This window comes from Chelon labrosus (assembly GCF_963514085.1).
Source record: "Chelon labrosus genome assembly, chromosome: 3".
Lineage (NCBI taxonomy): Eukaryota > Metazoa > Chordata > Actinopteri > Mugiliformes > Mugilidae > Chelon > Chelon labrosus.
This window is the reverse complement of record NC_140339.1, coordinates 28,829,470-28,850,991: the sequence shown is the minus strand read 5'-3', so window position 1 is coordinate 28,850,991 and position 21,522 is coordinate 28,829,470. Positions and strand designations below refer to the sequence as shown.

General features: G+C 41.4%; 1 protein-coding gene across 1 annotated transcript in view; it reads right to left on the bottom strand.

Annotated features, from left to right (window-relative positions):
- lrrk1 (leucine-rich repeat kinase 1) overlaps positions 1–21,522 on the bottom strand; it is a 57,745-nt gene that overhangs the window by 15,852 nt on the left and 20,371 nt on the right. Inside the window, exons 7-29 of the mRNA XM_084541017.1 lie at positions 20,584–20,810; positions 19,779–19,906; positions 18,800–18,963; positions 18,532–18,669; positions 16,821–16,933; positions 16,218–16,288; positions 14,972–15,101; positions 13,860–13,972; positions 13,457–13,671; positions 13,139–13,303; positions 11,815–11,987; positions 11,566–11,689; positions 10,811–10,970; positions 10,012–10,190; positions 9,830–9,927; positions 9,059–9,230; positions 8,807–8,979; positions 7,924–8,063; positions 6,678–6,987; positions 4,997–5,166; positions 3,861–4,064; positions 3,621–3,760; positions 3,341–3,478 (exon numbers count right to left, since the gene is read on the bottom strand). Coding sequence (XP_084397143.1) covers positions 3,341–3,478; positions 3,621–3,760; positions 3,861–4,064; positions 4,997–5,166; positions 6,678–6,987; positions 7,924–8,063; positions 8,807–8,979; positions 9,059–9,230; positions 9,830–9,927; positions 10,012–10,190; positions 10,811–10,970; positions 11,566–11,689; positions 11,815–11,987; positions 13,139–13,303; positions 13,457–13,671; positions 13,860–13,972; positions 14,972–15,101; positions 16,218–16,288; positions 16,821–16,933; positions 18,532–18,669; positions 18,800–18,963; positions 19,779–19,906; positions 20,584–20,810 — 3,645 coding nt within the window. The remainder of the gene's footprint in view (positions 1–3,340; positions 3,479–3,620; positions 3,761–3,860; positions 4,065–4,996; positions 5,167–6,677; positions 6,988–7,923; positions 8,064–8,806; positions 8,980–9,058; positions 9,231–9,829; positions 9,928–10,011; positions 10,191–10,810; positions 10,971–11,565; positions 11,690–11,814; positions 11,988–13,138; positions 13,304–13,456; positions 13,672–13,859; positions 13,973–14,971; positions 15,102–16,217; positions 16,289–16,820; positions 16,934–18,531; positions 18,670–18,799; positions 18,964–19,778; positions 19,907–20,583; positions 20,811–21,522) is intronic.

Sequence of the window (21,522 nt, the reverse complement as noted above, 5' to 3'; positions counted from 1 at the left end):
GTCTTCTCACAAGTCACATCAGAGCTAAGTGTGGCATTTTAAAACCTGAAAGGGTACATTTATAGAAAAGAGCTGAAGCTAGAGTGGAGTGGAGCCTCCTTGTGCATCCATAGGGCCTTCATCTGGAGGATATGTCATGGGACTTTGGGCGAGGCTTAAGTAGTTAAACTAGGTTTGAAGACAAGTGCCCTGGCTGCACATAACGGGTAGTACAGATTCTATTTAAAATAAAAGCTTTGAGTAAACCCATGTTGTAAAACCCTAATCTTGTCGCTCAGCAGCTTTCTATTACTGTTAACGTATGTTTTTCAGATCCTCAGCTAACAAATGTGTGCACATTTTCCATTTCTTCCCAAGATACTCAGCTGGCCAGCATATTAACAGCCAACACACTGCTTTTCATTTATTTTCCTTTTATACACTGTATTGCTTTCCTACTAGAGATGGGATTTATGGCTCTTGGAAGGGAGTCAGATCTTGTTTTTCCGTTCCTTTCAAAGAGCTGTTCAAAAGACTGGCTCATTTTGATATTTATTTATTTTTAAGATGCCATCCCAAGGGTAACTTATTTTATCCTCGAAATAATCACTTTGATAGGGTAAGATTTGGACCAGAATCATTCAAACTTAGACGTGCCGCCAAAACATATTCTCTCGGTGGGATATCTGAGTCTATCCATATCTAAAATATATATTCTTGATAGACACTTGCTTTATTTATCGGGTGAGAAATTTGGTTGTTCCTTTGTGCTGACTGGGAATCAAACCCGGGAGCACTGCTATTCTCACCACTATACCAGCTCCGTCATCAAAACCGTCTCAAAGCAAAGCAGGAGCTACTGTGTGCAACTGCAACTCGGATCCCTTCGTTCATTTTTTAAAGAGCAAATCAATAGATTCGGTTCGCTCATGAACGTCACAACTCTGTTTCCTACTTGTGCCAACTTCTTCTCTCTCCAGCTGTATATGTATCTAATTATAATAGTGAAACCTCATCAAAAAGGGAAATTAACACCCAGGAGAGGAGAAAAGGTGCTTGACTGGCTGAGGTCAGCGGAGTCTCTGGGACAAGGGGCTGATGAACAGAGGGGGAGGCTTACGGATATTTTCCTTTGCTCTTTGAAAATTTCCTCCACAGAGGAAGGGGCAGTAAAACAGTAAGCCCTAGTAAAGCTAGCCTCCCTGGGGAGAGGAGAACCTCAGAACAGCCGGAGCTAGTTAAAGCAGTCGTACTGCTGTGATCACAAAACACACACTGACATCTTTATCATGCTTAGATCAGCTTAAGTTATTCATATATTCATGATCTGATCTGATCTACATTTACTGCTGAGACAGTCGGCTGATTTATAGATTTAGTCAACAGGCATGGCAACTCTACGTCTTTTAAGTTATTTAAAACGTCCTGAAAGCATTTAGAATATTTATTAAGTTCCAGTCTCCACCATCCTAGCTAATTCATGGGCCGATTATTGATCATATAATCTACAAAGTACAAACAAGAATTCATTAATTGCAGTAGGCATACCAACTGGAATACATCTGTTCAGGACTGAAACCTAGCATCAGACGTCTGATTTTTGCTCAGATATGTCAGTTTGTGTTTCGTCAACTTTTCCGCATTTCTGGCCATTGGCTTCTGTCTGAGATGAAAAAGAGTAAAATACTAGCATGTTTAAAAGTAGTGACTACACAGCCGTGGTTCAACAGCTAATTTTCCTCCGATTCCATTCAAGCACTAAGCAAACAGTACAGCAACACGCTGCAGAGAGGAAGTAGCTAGTCAAAACAATCGGCGCGCTGTCCGAGAATTCTCTGGTGTGACAAGTTAAATAAATACTGAGTCAGGGGCAGCTCTGTCATTCCTAACACCTTTCACTCAAACACAGATCAACATATCACTGTCCAGATCAGTTTTGGTTGAGGGACGGGGCTCCTGTGGGCTGTGCATACGTGTGCACTGCAGCTAGTGGATCAAACTAATTTAAACACTTAAGGGATCACCTTCTTGTCAACATATATCCTACATTAGGATGAAGTGGCCCTGTAAAGACTTTCATATGTGATGGGGGGAAAAAAAAGGAAAACTGAATCATAGATGTATGCAGCAGAGTGTCAGGATGGAGGACCTGGTGGCCGTGATGAGCAGTCCCCCATTGGAATAAACCACATTTGAAATTGTTTTGCGATAATCCCCGTCCGCAGTTTGGAATGCAGGCCATGAGAGGCATGAGCATAAACTAAACAAAACAGCTCATGGAGGAGAGGGACATTATAAACACTGGCAGCAGCTAGAGCTAAACTGTCTGTTATCCCAACCATGGACTGGTTTTGGTTCCACTGAACATGATAGGAATCATACATAAAGTTTTATTAGATTATATCTCGAGTGCAAACTTGAAACTATGTGAGGGTGACACAAGAGGAAAACAATGAATGTGATGACAATCTGCACATTACAGACTGATATTTCCTGTGTACAAAAGGTCCAGAGAAAGTTTAGTCTGGTGGTGGAGGGAGAATATATCATGTACATTTAGCAATACTTCTCTCCTGCTCTGCAATCAGCCTGCACACCTGAAGCCTATGATCTATGAAGCCCTACATGCTCATAAGAACATCCCCAGGTCCCCAGTTCATTTTGTCGACCTGTGCAGCAACTCACTGATCCCAGCAAACAAAGAATTCGATTCTTTGTCCTCGTATGCTTGCTTGACTTCATGTAACCTGTACCTCTGTGTGTTCCAGGATCATTTGCAGTCACTTCAGCTGCCAGATCTCCAGCCCAGCGCCGCACCACCACTCCACCTACTCACAGCCATCAGCCTGCATCCTATCTGCCCTCACCCCAGCCTGCCTGCCCACAACAAACCACTGCCAAAAGTCACCCTTGGCTTCATCTGTACCAGCTGAGATTAACAGAAATATTTTTCACCATAAAAACTCTGGATCTGTGGATCTTTCGGGTCAGCTTTGGAGAGCCTTGTGACATTTAATAAAAATGCAATACTGTCTTAATACCAGCTTTGTCCACAGCACACAATATTGTCTGCTTGTATAAATATGCAATGGTGTGTTCTATGCAGGTTTAAGACATCGCAGTCAAAACAAAACATATTTTGCTATTTTTTCTCAGACTTGATTGCTACTGATTTCTGTTTTTTATTGCATCTTCTTTGTTATCCACTATCCAGGAGATAATGTTTGTTTTGTGACTTCCTCTGCATTGCAACACTCTTCCACTGGATAAAAGGAAGTGTTAAGTACAACAAAGAATACAAATTTATAAAAATGCCACCGGCACCACACACTATTGTAATTTAAGAAATGGTAATCCTTACTTTCTCATCGTACACAATGCCTGGTCTGATCTCAGGAGCCTGGTAGCCCGGTGTGCCCTCAACTCCCAGAGCCCCCTCGTGAAAGGATTGTCGAGATATCCCATAGTCAGACAGTTTAATGTTGACTGGATCCTTAACCTGGAAGAAGGCACATCCATTACTAAGCAAGCTGAATTAGGTGATGACAAAAATGAGCATAGGCTAGTGCCAATGTCAATGTTTGATATTTTACTTAATTTTCAATAAACCAAAAACTTTTTTTTTTTATTGGCATACACACCTCCAGAGACCACACCAAGATGTTGTCAGATTTGAGGTCACAGAAGATGATGTTCTTTCTGTGAAGGTACGCCAGCCCTGCTGCAATCTGATAGGCTACTTTGAAGGTTAGCATGTGACCAAGCGGCATGTAAGTGGAATCTAGAGAGACAAAACATGATGTCATGTTCCACTTACACAGAAACACACTTTAAGATCAAGATCATGTTAGAAATCACAAGATGAGGATCTCTCTACGTGCTTTTGCCTTTGTGCTTCTCCTCCAGCACTGTGTTGAGGCTACCCAGGGGGGCTAACTGCAGGGCGAAGCAGAGTGGATGAATGCTGATGCCCACCAGACAGACAATGCAGGGATGCTGCAGAGAGTGCAACATACTGGCCTCCTGACGAAATTCAGAGAAGCTCCGATAGGCATTTGCAGACTGCAGATGTTTCACCATTGTGTCTGAGGAAATTGAGAGAGGAGCAAGAGAAACCACCAATTTAAAACATAGATCTGGTTCAGCAAGCGTTTATTCTACTCAGTATTGCCATTTCAATTTCTTCCTTAATGTTACTGAACATAAAAATATGTAACTCCTAATGTGTCAGTCTCAACTAACTAATGTGATCATCGTGTATGGTTTATGCATGACCTCCAACTGTTCCAACATTCTGTCTGGCTTTAATACATGACAAAGCTAAACACTATTGCTATGCAGAGCAGCATACATTGCTTGCACCGAGTTATAAAACTAAAACTAAAATTAATGCTTTGGGGACCAAGGCCTAACGAAACAGTTCCTCCCACCTCATAAGTCTACATTCTTTATTCTATCTGTGTCCTCCTTTTATTGATACTGACTCATAGGAAACTATGCTGATGGAGTATGAGATTACACATAGGAAAGACAAGCTTACATTGTGATGTTCTTATGAGCATGATCACTCCCAGAGCATCTGTTCATCAGGACAGATTCATGGATGACCATGCTTGCACTTTAAAAAACCTGGGAGGTCGTCTATGCATGTGCAATTTAATATTAACAGAGATACCAAATACAAAGCCTGGCTTCAGCAGCCACTGGAAAAGCCACATCTCTTAGCTTAAGGTGCAGAGGGCATAACATTTGAATTCACAGTAATACTAAATAAGGCCTGCTATGGCATTGTTGTGGACTTCTTACTGCCAGACACCTTTCTCCCAGCACACATGGCTGAATAGAACATTAATAGCAGACAATTTGATTTAGGTAGGTACAGAAGGAGAAGGGCAGTTGTATTAATGGTGACTCAGTTAAGCGCCACACCTCTCCTCATTGGTATGCAGCCTCCTAAGCCATTTGACACTTTTGTTAAAAACCATCCACACTGTCAAGACAGAACAAGCCTTTGTACCTGTGTCACTGCTGATTGTTTGCTGTCGACACTTCTTAAAGTGGAAGCGCTTGATTGCCACTGGCAGGTCATGATAGTGAGCTCGGTAGATGATGGTTCCACTGCCGCCCTGTCCAAGGATGTCATTCTCCTCCTCAGAGTAGTCCAGCTGGGCCTTCTCCAGAAACAGCCTGACACAAAGACACACACAAGTGTGCACACACGCAAAAACACAAACGAGTGTGTCAAATTATTATAATGGCTTTAAACATTGGTTTTACTTTATAGAGACATTTCCCTTTTCTTTCAGCTTTGACCTAATGTCATTATGTGCACAGTTTTCTACATAAAAAGAGGGAATACTGATGACCTTTCAGGTGTTTACACTGTAAATTTAATCTCCAACTGAAGTGGTGCAGATAATCTGTCCCCAACCAACAACTAATGGTTAGTGGCAGGTTGCCATGACATTAGAATAATAATGTCACAATAATGTGACAATATTTTGAAATAAATGAAGAAAATCAACTCTTGTCCAAGATCGTCACATGCTTCTGTTTGGAGGAACATAGCGCAAACTGAGAAGACGTATATGGGCATAAATAGTGTGTGCTCTCTTGTATTACCCAGTCATCCAGCTATAAAAGTGGCTCATGTTAGTTGGTTCTTCATTATTTAGAGCTTTATTCATACACGCTGAACAAATATTTGGAGGGGCTGTTTACCCGTTGCAGCAAACATGGGCATGCACTATTTCGAAGACGCAGAGAAATGCTTGCGCAGATGACAGCCCACCCAACAACTTTGCATACACAGTATTTCACGGAGACAAAATGAATGTTTATTCCAATAGCTGAAGGAGTGGCAGTTACCCTTGAGCCCTGACAATACACGAACAGATGCTGTCACTGGCAGCAAATCAGCCGAAACTCATTATATAGTCAAAACCTTGAAGAGCTGCTGACGGTCAGTGTGGGCTTGTTTTACTCATGTTGTGGGAACATAAATCTGCTTTCACAGTCACATACAGATTTAGGAGATCAATTTTTCTAGAGAGAAAAACCTAGCCCTCACAGTACTACGCAATCATTCAACTTTAGTAAATGCTGAGTCTGGGGCAGCTAGACATGGTTTAAAGTTAGGGTTAGATTTAGGCAAGCAGCAGTGTGACAGTTATCGGAGAAGGAGAATGCACAGGTAAGCCAAACAGTTTACAAAGTTGAATTAAAAAAAAGTGGAAATCTAAGGGATTTACAGGTAGAGGACACAAAAATAAAAGTAGACATAAACAGAAGGCAGCAGCAATGTCCTCCAAACAGAAGTTAAACTCCAGAGTAGGGCAGGGTCCAGATGACAAGCAAACATGACACAATACAGGAAAATGTAACCAAAGGAGCTGTCCTGAAGACAACAGAGAGGCAGGACTGCTAAGGTGGACGGCACAAGGACAGGATGAATAAGTGTAGCCAGAAGTGATAAACTTGGAAGGAAGATGGCAACAAGAGCGGGCTGGTCATCTCTGGGTCAAGTGTGGTAAGGTTAGTTGTGGTTGCCTGTCCCAAAACTCTGCAATCTATCTACTGTACATCCCATCATTGTCTGACATTAAGTCAGGAGACACTTTCCAGCCAGGCCGACATCTAACCAACACAATAAGAGGTTTCAGACTTAGTGAGATTGTCCATTAAATGTGAGAGATTACCTCGCAGGGAAGTCAGTCATGAAGAGTTCTGGGACCAGTTCTTGGAGAGGGACTGGCTGATCGGGATGCTGAGGACAGATGATGTAGTCCTTGTCCACAGCAGCCAGCACACAGTCCTCCATGTTAAAATAATGAACCCCTGCTCCTCCACTTCCTCTATCATCCTCTCCATGTCCTCTTTTGTCTCTGACCTGGCCGGGCTGGCTGGCTGGGAGCTCGGCCTGCTTCTGTTGGCCCAGTGAGGCACAGAGCGAACAGGGGGCGTACTGCTCTATGAGGAGACTCCCGTCACTCTCACTGGCTGTCAAAGCTACAAGAGAGGACACCGAGATGAAAGACATGCACGCAACTGAAAACCGACTTGTTGCACCACACATACACATATACACCCAAGAAAATATAATTCTGAATGCCATATTAATTTTTGGCTAATCTAGGCCACTAAATCTGGGCGGTGGCAGATCTATCTTTCTGGAATCATTCAATATTGTTCATAACCACTGATATATAACCTTGATATACTGGTCCAGGCAGGGAGTAAACTATCCTTGCAGAATAAGGCTGGATCACATTCTGGCACTGTGCACACTCTGAGCTCATCTGGGACTTCCCAAGCATACAAATGCACGTTAAACCACCTGTTAAAACCCTATTCAGCAGTGTTCTTGGCTTCCTGATTAACTTGGCTCGGTGAATGCAGTTCAGTCTTTCACACATACACAACTTTTACGTTTTGGCTTTCGTCCGCGACTGACTGAGTCACAGTGGCCTTGGGTGTAGCAGTAATCTCCATGTGTGAGAGGCAATCTCTGTATGTGTGTATGCAAGTTTCTGAACTAAGCCCTAATTATTATATGCAACAATGGACCAAATGACTGTGTGCAATGCCAAACTGTTACAGTTCAGTCTCAAACACCAGCAGCAGGCAGTGAAGAAGCTCTGATAAACCCACAGTACATATTCCCATCATCAAACATCCCAAAGTTATTAGCTAGCTAGTGGATGTACAGGGTCATTTAACAGATGCAGAACCAGGTAAATGGATATATAATTGGAGTGCAGTTTCTCTGACATTGCCTTGTCTCACTTAAAAACCACCCCTGAATGTATCAAAACAAATGAGTACACTTTCATGAAAGATTTAAATAAAACACTAGGATTTAAATCCTGTCTGACCAAAAAGCATCTGTAACACCATTGAGTGTCTGAACAATAGTGAGAGCGAACGTCCACCTAGTGCACTAACCTGGGAACCACTGCTCAATTAGAGAGTTGACATGGTCTGTGATGAACGCCATGGCAGAGAAATCCCTCATCTCCGACTGGCAGATGATCTTTATGCCTCCACTCTTCTTTCGCTTCCAGTTGACATCTGATGACTCAACACTTCAGAGACATAAACAGACACATGTCATCATTTCAATTTCATTACGCTTTCACCGCTTCATGATTCAATCTGTACACAACAGCTGGCATGGACCGACAAGTGCAATTTTTCCCCTCAGAGTTGCTGCCTCTTATTTTGTCACCATGTTATAATTTAACTCGCCATTCGTTAGGTATACCTGTTCAGCGGCTCATTATTACAAATATCTAATCAGCCAATCACACTGCAGCACCGAGCTGCTGAATTTCAAACGGAGCATCAAAAAGAAAGGTGATTTTAAACCTGCCATGGTTGTTGGTGCCAGGTAGGCCGGCGTGAGTATTTCAGAAACTGCTGATCTATTGGGATTTTCACACACAACCATCTCTAGGTTTTACAGAGAATGAGCTGAAAAAGAGAAACTCCAGTGAGCCGCAGTTCTCTGGGCGGATACGCTTTGTTGATGCCAGAGGTCAGAGAAGCAGAAAAGCATATTTGAGCACACAGCATGTCGAACCTTGAAGAAGATGGACTACAGCAACAGAAAACAACATCGGGTGTCACTCCTGTCATCTAAGAAGCTTAAACTAAACAAGCAAGTGAGGCTGGCTTTGTTTTAGCTGGTTTATGCTAAAACAAAGCCGTATTTTCTAACGTATTTAACGTATTTTCTGAAAACATAATCTCCCTAAATCCTACACAATGGACCTTTAAGCATTTGTCTAATGAATTCCATTTGCATCCTTCTAGTCCCAACTCTGACCTGAGGTAACCTCCATCAAATGTGACCAGCAGCCCCTCCTTCCAGTAGATGGTTTGGCTGCGTCGGACTCTGAAGGTGCTGCAGCGGTTCCTCTGCTGGGTTCCGGCGAAGCTGTAGATCACAGAATTCCTGCTTTGCTGGCTCCTGGAGTTTTTCGTTCTGGGCTCAAATGACTGCACAACCAAAACATGTCAGTCCGTGAATGTAAAAAGCTCAAACTGGTGAATAATGAGAAAATGCTGGGTTCAGTACCTGCAGGTCCATCTCTGTGAGACTTATGAGCATCCTGGCGATGAAGCGCTCCCAAAATCCTGCAGGAACGAAGCTCATCTTGAAAAGGCGCTGAAGTGTGTTGTTGGTCTGCTGGCGGAAGCCGTGGATGTCCAAGGCTGGCTTAGGGGGAAGGAGGTGGGGCAGCAGATAGCTACGACACAATAAAAGAAAAAAATATTTAGCATATTTCTTGCTGCTAGAGCCAGAATTGATTCTGCTGTTAGCAGGCTGCTTTCACAATAACTCTTTGCATTATCTGATAGCTTATATGTTGCTACCTCTTGAAGGACATGGCTAACTGTAAGACATGTTGCATATGAGTACTTGCAGTTCCTAAGGTGTTTGATGTATGTGGTATATAGTTAGCAACTATATGTTTACTAGGATTTGAACTGTGTCAATGGTGGTTTCTGGGATTTTTTAAGGTTTTTACTAGGGTGTGGGGGATGTTTATTTGTGTTTGCCAGGGCATTGCTTGGTTGTTGTTATAATGTTCAGAGCAGTTCAGTGTTGAGACCTTGAGTATTGCAAGGAAGTTGCTAAGGTGGATGAAAGAGAGTGCTATAAGGTTGCCAGTAAGCCATAACTGTGAAACATTGTGAAAAACCATTAAAAGACACTGTACTAGGATATGATACGTGCTATCCTTAGCTTTCTGCTAGGATATTAATGTGTGAGAATGCGCATGGAACAGAGAAAAGCTACAATACAAGGACTCACCATATAGATAATAGCTAGACAATGTTTTACCTATTGTTGGCCACAGGCAGAGCGATTTCAAACTTGGCCAGAAACTGGAAATACTGTTCCTCTGTCTTCTGGGTGAACCCCGTTCCCACCAACAACATCTGCGCAACAAACATCACCACAGAAAGTCAGTATCATCATTAACACACGAAACATCACAGAAAGCTCAGCAACCTAAGCCTCACCCTGAGGTCTTCAGTTCGGATCACTCCATTCCTGGCTACAGAGCGGGAGGACTTGAGGTGTACGATCCTCTCAAGGCATTCTGACAGCCACACAGGACACAGAAAGTAGAGGGTACATAGGCCATGGCTGGTGTCCGGGAAGTGTAACAGAGTCCCTGTTTCTATCAAGAAACTGATGGCTGGATGTGGATACAAAGCAAAAAAGAATACGGTCATTCGTTTGGTTTGCTTCATAAATGACGGAGACTGTTGCTGATCTGGGAAATATTCTGATAAATAAGTAATATAATCTGATATGTCACTTGGCAGGCTCGCCTGCTTATATGGACAACCTGACATCATTTAGTAAATAAGAAAAACAACCATTGCCTGCTTATTTGGACAACCTGACAACATTTAGTAAATAAGACAAACAACCATTCCCTGAGGAAGTTAGCCACCTGTTTATACCTTGTTTGTACCTGAAAGTTATTTCTTAGTATTTTCTTTCTGAAGTTTTTGAAGAACGCAGAGAAAACATAAAGACAAGGTGACTAAAGTCTTCAGTGCATGAGCGAAATACATGCACAGCTGTGTTCACAGTTGTTGGCTGACAAATTTTCCATCACTCATACACCGGGGGAACTCCCCCACCCCATCCCATCCACCCTTCTACAGATGCTTTCGAGGTGACTTACTGAACGTACATTAAAGAACTTCCAAAGTTAATTCTATAAATATACTTTTACACAACAAAATGTCTGCATGTAGTTTGATTATTTTCACATTTTAGGTGTTTGATATGAACAGGTCACAGTACCAGTCTGCAGGTCCTCATAGTCTCTGATGTCACTTCCTGGGTTCTGCTCAATGATGTCTTCCAGCTGGGCATTAGTTAGGTACAGGACCTCTCCCTCATTATCACGCCTCTCTTTCTCTGCTATCACTGCTTCCTGAAGGGTCAAGTAGCTCCTGGGAATCTGGTGGACGGGACATTGGTAAAAACCAAAATGTTCTTCAGAATAACAAAGGAAGGACGTTTTTGATCACTTTGACAGGCATGAGATCTCTAGCGGATCTAAACAGAGATCAAATGTCAAATATATACATGTCAAAATGTTATTTTGAGCCTGAAAGGATACAATACTACACAGTAACATCCATACAATGACACTTCTGGTGTCAAAAGTGCAGGACTATAGTTTAAAATACTAGTTATTATATTGTGATTAATACAACTTTTCATTAAGAAATCTATATGACTGATGCATTGCGTATCTTCCGTAACTTCAAGGTTTTCATGTTGCTATGTAAGACGAGTTGTTTCTTTGCAGATGTAAGCTTATTAAAGCCTTTCAAAATGCAATGGTTCATTTTTAAGAAGGTGTCTTCATTAATTAAGCTCCATTCCTTTGTCTAAAAACTTTGAATTGACAAGTAATGTGTGCATATACACTGCTATATATATGTGCATGTGTTGCTGTATGTATGCAGTTACCAAGCACTCTCTCTCTCTCTGTTGGGTCAAACTGTGAAGCTTTCTCTACACAGTCCCACAGTGCCTCACTCACTCACCAGTCTGCCCAGTAGTTTACTGCCACAGGCCGAGCCGCTGTTGCTGTCTTTCATGGAGAGAACCACATTGTAGATCAGAGTCTTCAGACCATCTATGCCCTCCAGCGTTTTACAGGACACTTCACTGAGAACAAAGATATGCAAGTAATAGTTCAGACACATGCTGATTTAACTCATGCAGCCACAACTGGTTTGAATCACAAACAAACAGTGCAGCAGTTTCTTATCAATAGTGAGATGAGTGCTTACTGCAGGTGTTTCCATGTGATGTCAGGGTAGCCAGTGGCTCGAGCCCCTGATGGAGATCGGCACAGAGCCAGAACATAAGCTCTCAGTGTCGCTAGTCTCTCTGTGCGAAACTTCGTGTCAATGAGATCCAAATGTGTTCCTACAACCACCACTGCGGAGTTGGGTGCTCGTGCCTAAGGACCACAGCACACAGTAAGTAACGCGTTTATTTAACATTATTGAAAGAAAAAAACTGCAAAACTGATTTTTAAATTAGAGAGTTCGGAAACCAAATCCTGTTGTGCAGGAAAAGCCCTTTATGACACCATCATCTTTGTTGCGTTTTACAGCCTGTCCTCAGACAAATAGTCAGAATCAGAACAACATATTGTTAATGTTGATTTATTGTATAAAATAATCCCAGTTTTTCACCACACCACATACAGTTTGGAACAGCCCCGAGCACGGAGTGAATCTAGTCAAGAAACGGGGTTGAAAGACACTCAGAACTGCAGTCTCTGAGGTCACTGAGCTGAGATGTTCTGTTTACGTCATAAATCATTAGTTCTATGAGTCTTTGTCGGAAATGTAATTTCTTAACAATGCAGAAATTACAGACAATGCTGCTAAGTCATGAAAGAATATTGTTTTGTACATATGTGCAGCTTGGAGTTCATGCCTAAAGTCAAACTGGGCTTGATTATAAGTGTGGTGCCAGTCAGTAGTTTATGATGTGGATCTCCCAGTGAACACACTTAATAAATGTATTTTATGCTTTATTTTCAGGAATGAATGTTTTACTCTTTAGTGGACTCTTGCCATTGTTAAGTTAAATACTCAGAGGTCAGGATAATGAAGATCCTCATCAGCAGTCTGTAGGTGAGGTAGCTCCAAAGTCGAACCACAATTAAAATAGGATCCGGACTCAAACTGACAGGATCACATCAAGATGAGATGATGAGGCAATAGCAAAATTCATAGGTCAAAGCCAAATGGCAAACAGAGGAAGTATTCATTCTGGGTGGACCAAAATAAAACCATGCATAATTTATGTTGTCAGTAACCACACTAATCAGTAGAAGAAATGCTAGATCTAGTAATTAAAACTTCAATGAACAGTTTCAGTGAGATGACGCAAGCTGTTTCAATATTTTCCCATCGTGTCCTTCCATTAAATGACATACTCTGGCTTATAATTAATTATTGTGGTAAGTTAACCAAATAATTTTCCTCTTAATCAGAACACTCTTCCTGCTCACTGGAAACACAAACACCACCTCTTTGTTCAGCACTGAAAACTAGAGTGTGTGCGCGGTTGCGTGTGAGAAACAGAGCTTAAATTCACCTCTATGTTGAGCAGCCATGTCTGCAGGTTGGCCACAGCCTCCTCTCCAAGAGCGAGGTTCCAGATCACCACGTACAGGGCCTTGTCAGTGAAGAAACACTGGTTCACTGTGGACATGCTGGCTTGACCACCAATGTCCCACACGTTGAACAACACCGAGTCCTTCTGTGTGAAACAAGACGAGAGCTACTGTAGGTCATCTCTAAAGACGGGGAATGAATGAGTGAATATGTGACAATTCGAGCAGGAATAAGAAATATATAGAAAAGATCCTAATTTCTACCAATCCACCAGTTTATTTCATTGTGTTTCCCTCACATTGTTTTTGCCTCCATTGGGTTTGTCCAGCTCCCAGAGGGAGGTGGAGATGCAGCATTCTGCTGGGGTGAAGGGAGAGGCCTTGCCGGTCTGCAGAGCCTCCAAAAGGGCGGACTTCCCCTGCCTCGGCGGACCAATCACAAGCATCTTCAACAGTCTGCAACGCTCTGCTTTTCGTAGATGTGCCCGGAGAAAAGCCAGGACAGACGAAGGACCTGACAAAGCACAGAGGCCAAGATTGTTTTTCAGGATATGCATTAGATTATATAGCCAGATATCAACAAAGCACAGATAGGAGTCAGTGGGAAAAAAGTTTCCCACAGATCAGCAATGTGTTTGCAAATACAAGTGGCTCAAGGCACCTCAGCCTCAAAAGTCAAGTGTGTCTTTACTCAGACAGTACCTTCTTTCCTAACTTCCTGCGGGACATTAGTAATGTGGAGGTCTTCGATGTCCAGCTGCCACAGGTTGGATAGCTGACCGAGCTCTGTTGGAAGCTCCCGGATTCCAGGATTACTGCTCCCACAGCAAGAGAACATGGGTCAGTGATTCACAGTAACAATAAAACATTTAAAGCTACCAAGCATCCTGATGACAGTGACAGTTTCGTATAACTTGGTATCCGTAAATCGTTCCTATTGTCATTAAATGGAATTATTTAGCTACCCACCATAAATCTCTATTGAGAGAATTCTCTAAACTCTCTTTAAGAAACAGTCGGATATACATTCTAGCAAAGTCGCTTTTTGGCAGCAACAAGGAAATCCATAACTTCTAGAAAGTGTAATTATTCTAGAGACAATGTGAGAACAGGGCAAATCGCAGCTTGTGTAAAGCAGCTGCAAACAGCTGCAGCAGGAGAACTGATCTCATACCAAGCAGAAGTTCCCAGGGACTGAAATAAGGGACTTCCAACCCAGGAAGACAAGTTTGTTTTTTTTGGGGTTTTTTTTACTATCTCTTTTTTTAAAAAAATAAATAAATAAATAAATAAATAAATTAGCTATAAAAAAAAAAGTTTTCAAATGTTCTTCAAAGTAAAAAAAAAAGAGAGAAACTGTCATGTTTTTGATCAGATTCTGACCCCTGCAATGGACTGTATTGGCATTATACTTTAAATCTTAAATTAATATTTTCTACATCCAGAACTACAGGACTTGACACTGACTTATAGACAGCGCAGGTTTGGAAAACTTGCAAAGGGTAGCCGATAGGGATAGTTACACTTGAGTTATGAGCTTTATACAGAACATGATCACGGCCCCTGGTGTCAGCTGCAGTGAAACTTGGCAAGCAAGGAGAATTCTTCTAACACAGAGAACAGCGTTTTACATTTTCATCACGAGCTTAGATGGAATAGAAATAAATGAATGTGAAAAGCAAAACATGTGAGCTGCATCTCCTCTTTGAGGATTGTCACTTGTTTAAACCAGTAACAGCAGCATGACAGTGGGGGGAACTGCGGGGGACAACGAACGGGTGAAGGATGGCAGACAGACAGAGAGACTCACTCACTTGGAGAGGTAGAGCTCAGTGAGGTTGTGCAGACCACACACTGATTGAGGAACGCTCTCCAGCTGGTTGTCGTTCAAGTAAAGCACTTCGAGTGAATTCCGCAGAATAATGGGAAACTCTATGGGACACACTGCCAAAAAAAAGTCGGATACGGTCACACAGACACCTAGCAACTCAAAGATGCAGTTTATCAAAATGGAACCACTACTGGTTAATGTACTTGTGCATGGCTAAATTTAAAACATTTCCAGAGAAAAATAATGAGTAAGCAGCAAACTTCCACAGAAGTGGATTCTTGGCAGGATGCAATACTTCTGAAAAGCATGTGAATCTGTGACTTCCATTATGTCAACGATAGAACATGCTGCCTGACCCACACTGGAATTAAAATACATTAATCTATGACTGTTTGAACTCAGAAATAATCAAGTTAGTAGATCAGGGAGTGAAACGATCTTTGGTAATGCTGACATTTGTGCACAAGTGTGAAAAGTTTCAACACATTATTGTGACTAATGAATGGTAGTATCATGAGCGCACCAGGAGGAGGTTGAGCAACTGAAGGAACATATCTGTCCCGACTAGAGCTCTAGGATGTCTTCTAGGTCGTGTTTACTCCCCAAAATCTCCATAAATCAAGAGCCTAGTTTGTTGTATGACGTAAGAGAAGGTTAGAAACGATTTGTTTATTGGCAGTCATACAGAGGCTGGAAGAGAGATGTACCTCAGAGCAGAGGTTACCAACCTGGGGAATAACATATTTTCAGTGGACTGCACAAAGAATTTCTGGGGTTATAAGATGATTGATGAGATAGCAAAGGCTAAAACATTGCGTTGTCTTTACTTTTGTGAAATATTGTATTGTTTCACCTCTGTTATGAGATGAAATGTTGATCACTGGACTTTTAGACAGATTTCTAGCAGCGAAAACCCAGTAAAGTGAGGAGGAATGAGACTGCACAATGACAGTGACTTTGTGATATCTCTGAATGTGACATTGTGAAGGTTAATGAGCTCAAGTATAGAAATTTTAAATTGCAGGGAGACCAGGTTACAAAGGGGTCATCGACGGAGCCAGCTCACAGTTGGTATACTTCTTATGCTTAAATATACTACTTTCTAAACACTTTCCCAGTTTGTGGAACTAAGGCAAGGACAGGACAAAATCACAAGCTTTCACAAACATGCTGATGACTGGCTTTGTCTAATTACATGCATTCAAGTATTGTATTAAATGCAGAGCTACCTGGGTCTGGGTCCCTCCTGTTCCATGTAGTCAAGAAGGCCAATCTCCTGGTTTTGGGCCCTTCCTCTGTTCTGTAAGACAAAATTTGAGTCCACCAATGTTAAGTACAGCAGCATTTAGGAATGACCACAGCCATCGTCTTCTGACTGTGGTGATTGCACACTCTGTAGGTTTTAGCTTAGAAGCTGTATTTATAAATGTGTCTATTCTAAAATATCAAACCAGGTATTTGCTCTGTGTTATGAACTCTAACCCTTTCAGCTACTAGACTACTAAAAATACACTTTTCTTAAAGTGACATAAAGGGATTCAAAAAGACACTGGACTGCCTGAATCGCACCAACTCCACTAGTTAGCAGATCCAGTCAAAATGTTTATGAGTATTCTATTTTGAAATGCTCATGTTGATAATTCTGTATTTGAACCTTTAGGCTTTGAATGCAATTAATCTTAAAATGACAGACGTAAACTATGTGTTTGAAATGAGAAATTAAAATTGTGCGTCTTCACACATAGTGTTTATTGTACTCTGTGGAGTTGTCCAGCGACAGCTGATTCCAGCAGACAGTGTATACACAAGGAAGTGTTTATGTGTGGACCTACTTGCCCAGCTGGTTCCTGGAAAGATCGAGGGTCTTGAGCTGACAGCACTTCCACTTATTGGGGGCTGGGAGTGTTGCAATCTGATTCCCACACAATTTCAACGAGACCAGGGCCTGATGGGAGAATGAGTGGGAGGTGGGGTGAGACACTGTAAACACCACATTCATTTTCATTTCAAGGACAGACAGCCTGCTTACTGTGTCATGGGAGAGGTGATTAGAACAGTGCAGTCCCCGCCACTCCAAGCTAAGAATTATGCAATGATATTAGCGATATCACCAAAGTATTAGGAGAATTTTAAGTAGTGGTAGTCTCACATCACTGAGAGGATTGTTCTTCTCTTGGAGAGAGGGGAGCTAGATAGCTTCCTCGAGTTATCTTTGCCTATTCCAAAGATAACTTGGAACAGACAACTGGGACCAGCAGGGCAGGGTTCAGAGGGCAAATGACCACTAATTGAGTTATTATGGACACCCAACTGAACTGAGTGACATTATTTTTGTCATGAACTGCTATGTTTAGCCAACAAAATACTAGCTACTTTAGGGTGGCGGTACACTGCATTGCGCTGCACAAGGTTTTCTCCAAGCATTTGCATTATTTGCCTGTCTTCTAAAGTAGAGTCATGTAATTTACACTGTGTTCTAGTTGGGCAGCGAGGAAACATTTTTTCAGATTCTTTTTCTTTTTGACACAGAGCAGGACAGCACATCAGGTTTAAAATATCCACTTCCACAATGCATACCATCACATGTAGGCAGGGCAATAAATATTGCAGGACAACACAGGAAAGCTTTCTCTATAACACACTGATGAATTTATTGCTTCAACTACCCATACTCATGATTCACACTGAGTGGACAGCCACACCCAGAGTGGCAGATATTCCCTCTGATGAGACAGTGTGCATTCATGAGAAGACATCACGGGCATAAACAGGACCTTCACTATGGCTGTTATGATCTGCATTCCTGCATTCCAGGTGATCTGACATTGGGTTTTCTGATAAATTTCGTCCTTAACCCTGACATGCATAAAGTCTGAAAAGATTCTCAGCCATCCACGTCATTGTATATCTAAAACAAAGCTGTAACAGAGGCAGCTGGACGTTTTTAGGATTCCTTGAAGACGTTTGACCACACATCCAAGTGGATCCTTCAGTTATAAATGACTATTTCGGAACATGTGTGGGTGGCTTCCACCTGAAAGCCAAGTTAGCAGGCCTCAGTCAAGTGACTTTCACCACATGAGTGGTGAAAAGTCCTTAAGAAATTTCAAATAAATTATCTGCATAAAGGTCAAAGGTGAATATCAGTGTTGTCAGCATGTCACACTATCCGCACATGATTACATTATAAATATGAGAAAACTGGTGCATGCACTAGATTGTCCTAAAATGGGAATATGTGCAAAAATGTGTAGTCTACTTAAGTGCTCCATGATCCATTCATCAAATGTGAGTGCAAACAAAGTGTGCCAAATGTTTCTAACTTGTACCTAACTTGTATGCAATGCAAGTAAAGGCTCGTTTACTGTACGGTGAGAAACACAGAGCAACAGTGCCACCTAGCGGTTACCTGACAAATCACACAGAAGTCTGAATTACTGTTTTATGCCTTATTCTTTGATTTCATTTTGTTTACTCCAGTGAACAGTTAATTTCACTCCAGCTTGACTAAAATTTTTAACAGTTCTAGATAATGGTACCCACCTCCAATTCAAAGATATATGAGGGAAGCTCCTTCAGGTTGTTTTCAGAGAAGTCCACCTCCTGCAGCTGAGTCCTCCAGAAGATGGAGATGGTGTTTGGAAGATTCTCAATCACATTGGAAGACGCCTTACATTGTGTCTGCAAGGGAGAAGACAGTATCAGTCTGTCTTACTAAAGGAAATGGTTTTGTTATTTCATTTACTGGCTTCTTTTCAATTATATGTTGAAAGAGTAAGCACAGTAGATCATGATCCGTTTGGCTTCTTACCAGTGGACAGGCCCAGGGGTCAGGAAAGGTGCTCAGTTGGTTCTTGCTCACATTGAGGACACTCAAAGATTTTAAACGGTGCATGACGGCTGTGGGCAGGCTGGTCAGACAATTGTCAGACACATCAAGCTCCTCCACCTTGCGAAGACCGATCCAGTTAGTAGCTGGCAAATAGGTATTAAAGAACACAACCAAACTCTAAATTAGACAAGTTTAAATGAATGGGAATCAGTTTCAATACTTTTTTATAATTACAAAATCAATAGCAAATTTATGACAATCTCAGTGTATATCTTCCAATGTATTTAAATGGCAAAAACAACATTCAGCTTATTAACAACACATTCAAGTGTTTAACAAGAACATACAGGCAAATTGCTACATTCTCTGGACCTGGACCGATCGTCCTGGACTGGGAAATTTTTAAGCATTCATAGAAAACTGCTGATCAAAAATACTGACTCCACAGACACGTGGATGTTATTTGGCTTTGGTCATTTATGGTTACATTTTAACTGTTTACTTTATATAATTGTCTACTGAACTCAGATTATTGCACGTTTGTTGCAGGTTTATTAATATTTTCCAGAACTGCTTGCATGCAGAACAAATAACTGCACGTCCATATCCAGACCAAAATGTTTCTCTGTTAAATTTGAGGAGTCTTTGGGCTTCATACATAATTAGTGCTATTTTGTTGCTTTTATAAAAGTCCTAAATTGTATATGAAACCCACATTCAGCCAGGCAGTTTTACATGGCTAAAGCAAAGCTGATTTAAATGCTAACCCAGCCCTGGGTTGAATAAATCTATATTAATCTGTTAATCTGTAACAGCTAGCAAAGCTTTTGGTTATACTGTCTATCTTCAATTATGCTAAAGTCGAGGTGACCATATTCTTTAAAAACATCCTTGAAATTGTCTTCCTGCATACAGTAAATGCGTACTATGGTAATATATGAGCGCAGTTAGAACATACTGGTAGGGATGTCAAACAGGATCGTGAGCTGGTTCTTGGCAGCAGAAAGCCTCTGGATTTTTGTCAGATGTAATAGTCCAGGTGGCAAACTGGTGAGCTGGTTCTGAGAGAGATTTACCTGTTGTAAACTAAAGCACATGAAAAAGAGGAACATTACATAAAAACAGGAAATTCATTTTGATACATTCATTGTAATAAAAAAACATTCAGGGCTATATTAGTTGACAGTTGTCTAGATAACCTTTGATAGTGGAACATTTAAGCACTGGCAATTTGAGAAATTTATGACGTTATTCAGTAAGAAGAGGCGATTTGTACTAGTTTCAGCTTTATATCCAGAACATGGATACATGAACAATCCATCACCTGCCATTAAAATAAAACAGGAATGCACAAAAATGAAAGTAGAACAGCTGGAGGCAAGTGTTTAAGCAAATGTAATAATTTGTATTTCATTGTTATTTTACTACCAGTGGGCTAACATGTACATCTCCCAGAGATAATGCCTGTGCAGTCATCCAGGTCATGGTATATCCAGAAACGGATAGAAAGGCAACTAGTGTCAGTGTGTGTATAAGTCCAGTGGCCTTTCTTTAACGTTTTTGGATATACCATGACCTGCATGGCTGATGATTTTTCAATATATATGTAATGGACGCATTATTTCATACTGTGGATAAGACAGGACAGGAAGACGGGAAGACAGGAAGACATGCACAATGTTAGAGTCACATGACATCAAAGATGAACGACACTGACTAGCTGCTGTCCCGGGCTTTGTATCTCTGCAAACACCCTCACGTACCTGGAGCAGATGACCTCCTGGGAGCTGGGAGCTAACGGCAGCTCCTTGAGTGTGTTGTCAGACAGATCTAGAGTCTTCAGGTGGATGAGACCCCAGGGCACCACAGAGGGCAGGGCAGCCAGGCAGTTGGATGACAGATCCAGGTGGGTGATACGTGAGGAGACATCCATGAACCAATCCAGCTCCAGCCAAGGCAGCTGCAGACCACTCCAACACACACTGATGGCCTACGACCACACACAAAAGACATCGATTCATGAACAACGATTTACTCAGAGCTACTGATGACAACTCCAAATAAGGTTTTTACAACCTGAATTATTATACACTGTCATGTCTAACTTTACTTTTATATCAACTTTATATTTATATCCATTAAACTATATAATCGTTACATTCTGTGTTCTAAAACCGGAAAGTACAAGGTAATGCCTCATTTTAAAGAATGTAACCCTGTAGCTTTTTGTAATTAACCATTTTTTAACATAAGGTGGCTTCTTTCATTTTCAGCCACAGATATATACAAAAAATACTTAATTATTGTTTTAACTGTGTCTGCTCCCTATTGGATTAATTAATCGTACAATAATCATTGGAGCTGTGGTGATTTAGTTTTTTACAGTCCTGAGATAACTGAAGCTGGTCTGTTTTTGTCTGAAGCTAAAATGTTCAAGCTTCTGCTGTTCTTCAACTGCTCAATATCCCAAACAGCCTGGCATTTCTCTATCATCTAACTTGTCCATGCCCAAGAACATTCTTGATCAAAAGCGGTTATTTTTTATCACCATTTAAACTAAATATGCTTGGGACTGATCACATTTTAGGCTGAAGTTGATGGCATGAAAATACAGCAACTCCTCACGTTAATTTCTTTTTTTCTGCAAGCTGTCAGTTGTTCTCCATTGTTTTATACTCCACACGTGTGTACACATCTTGCAA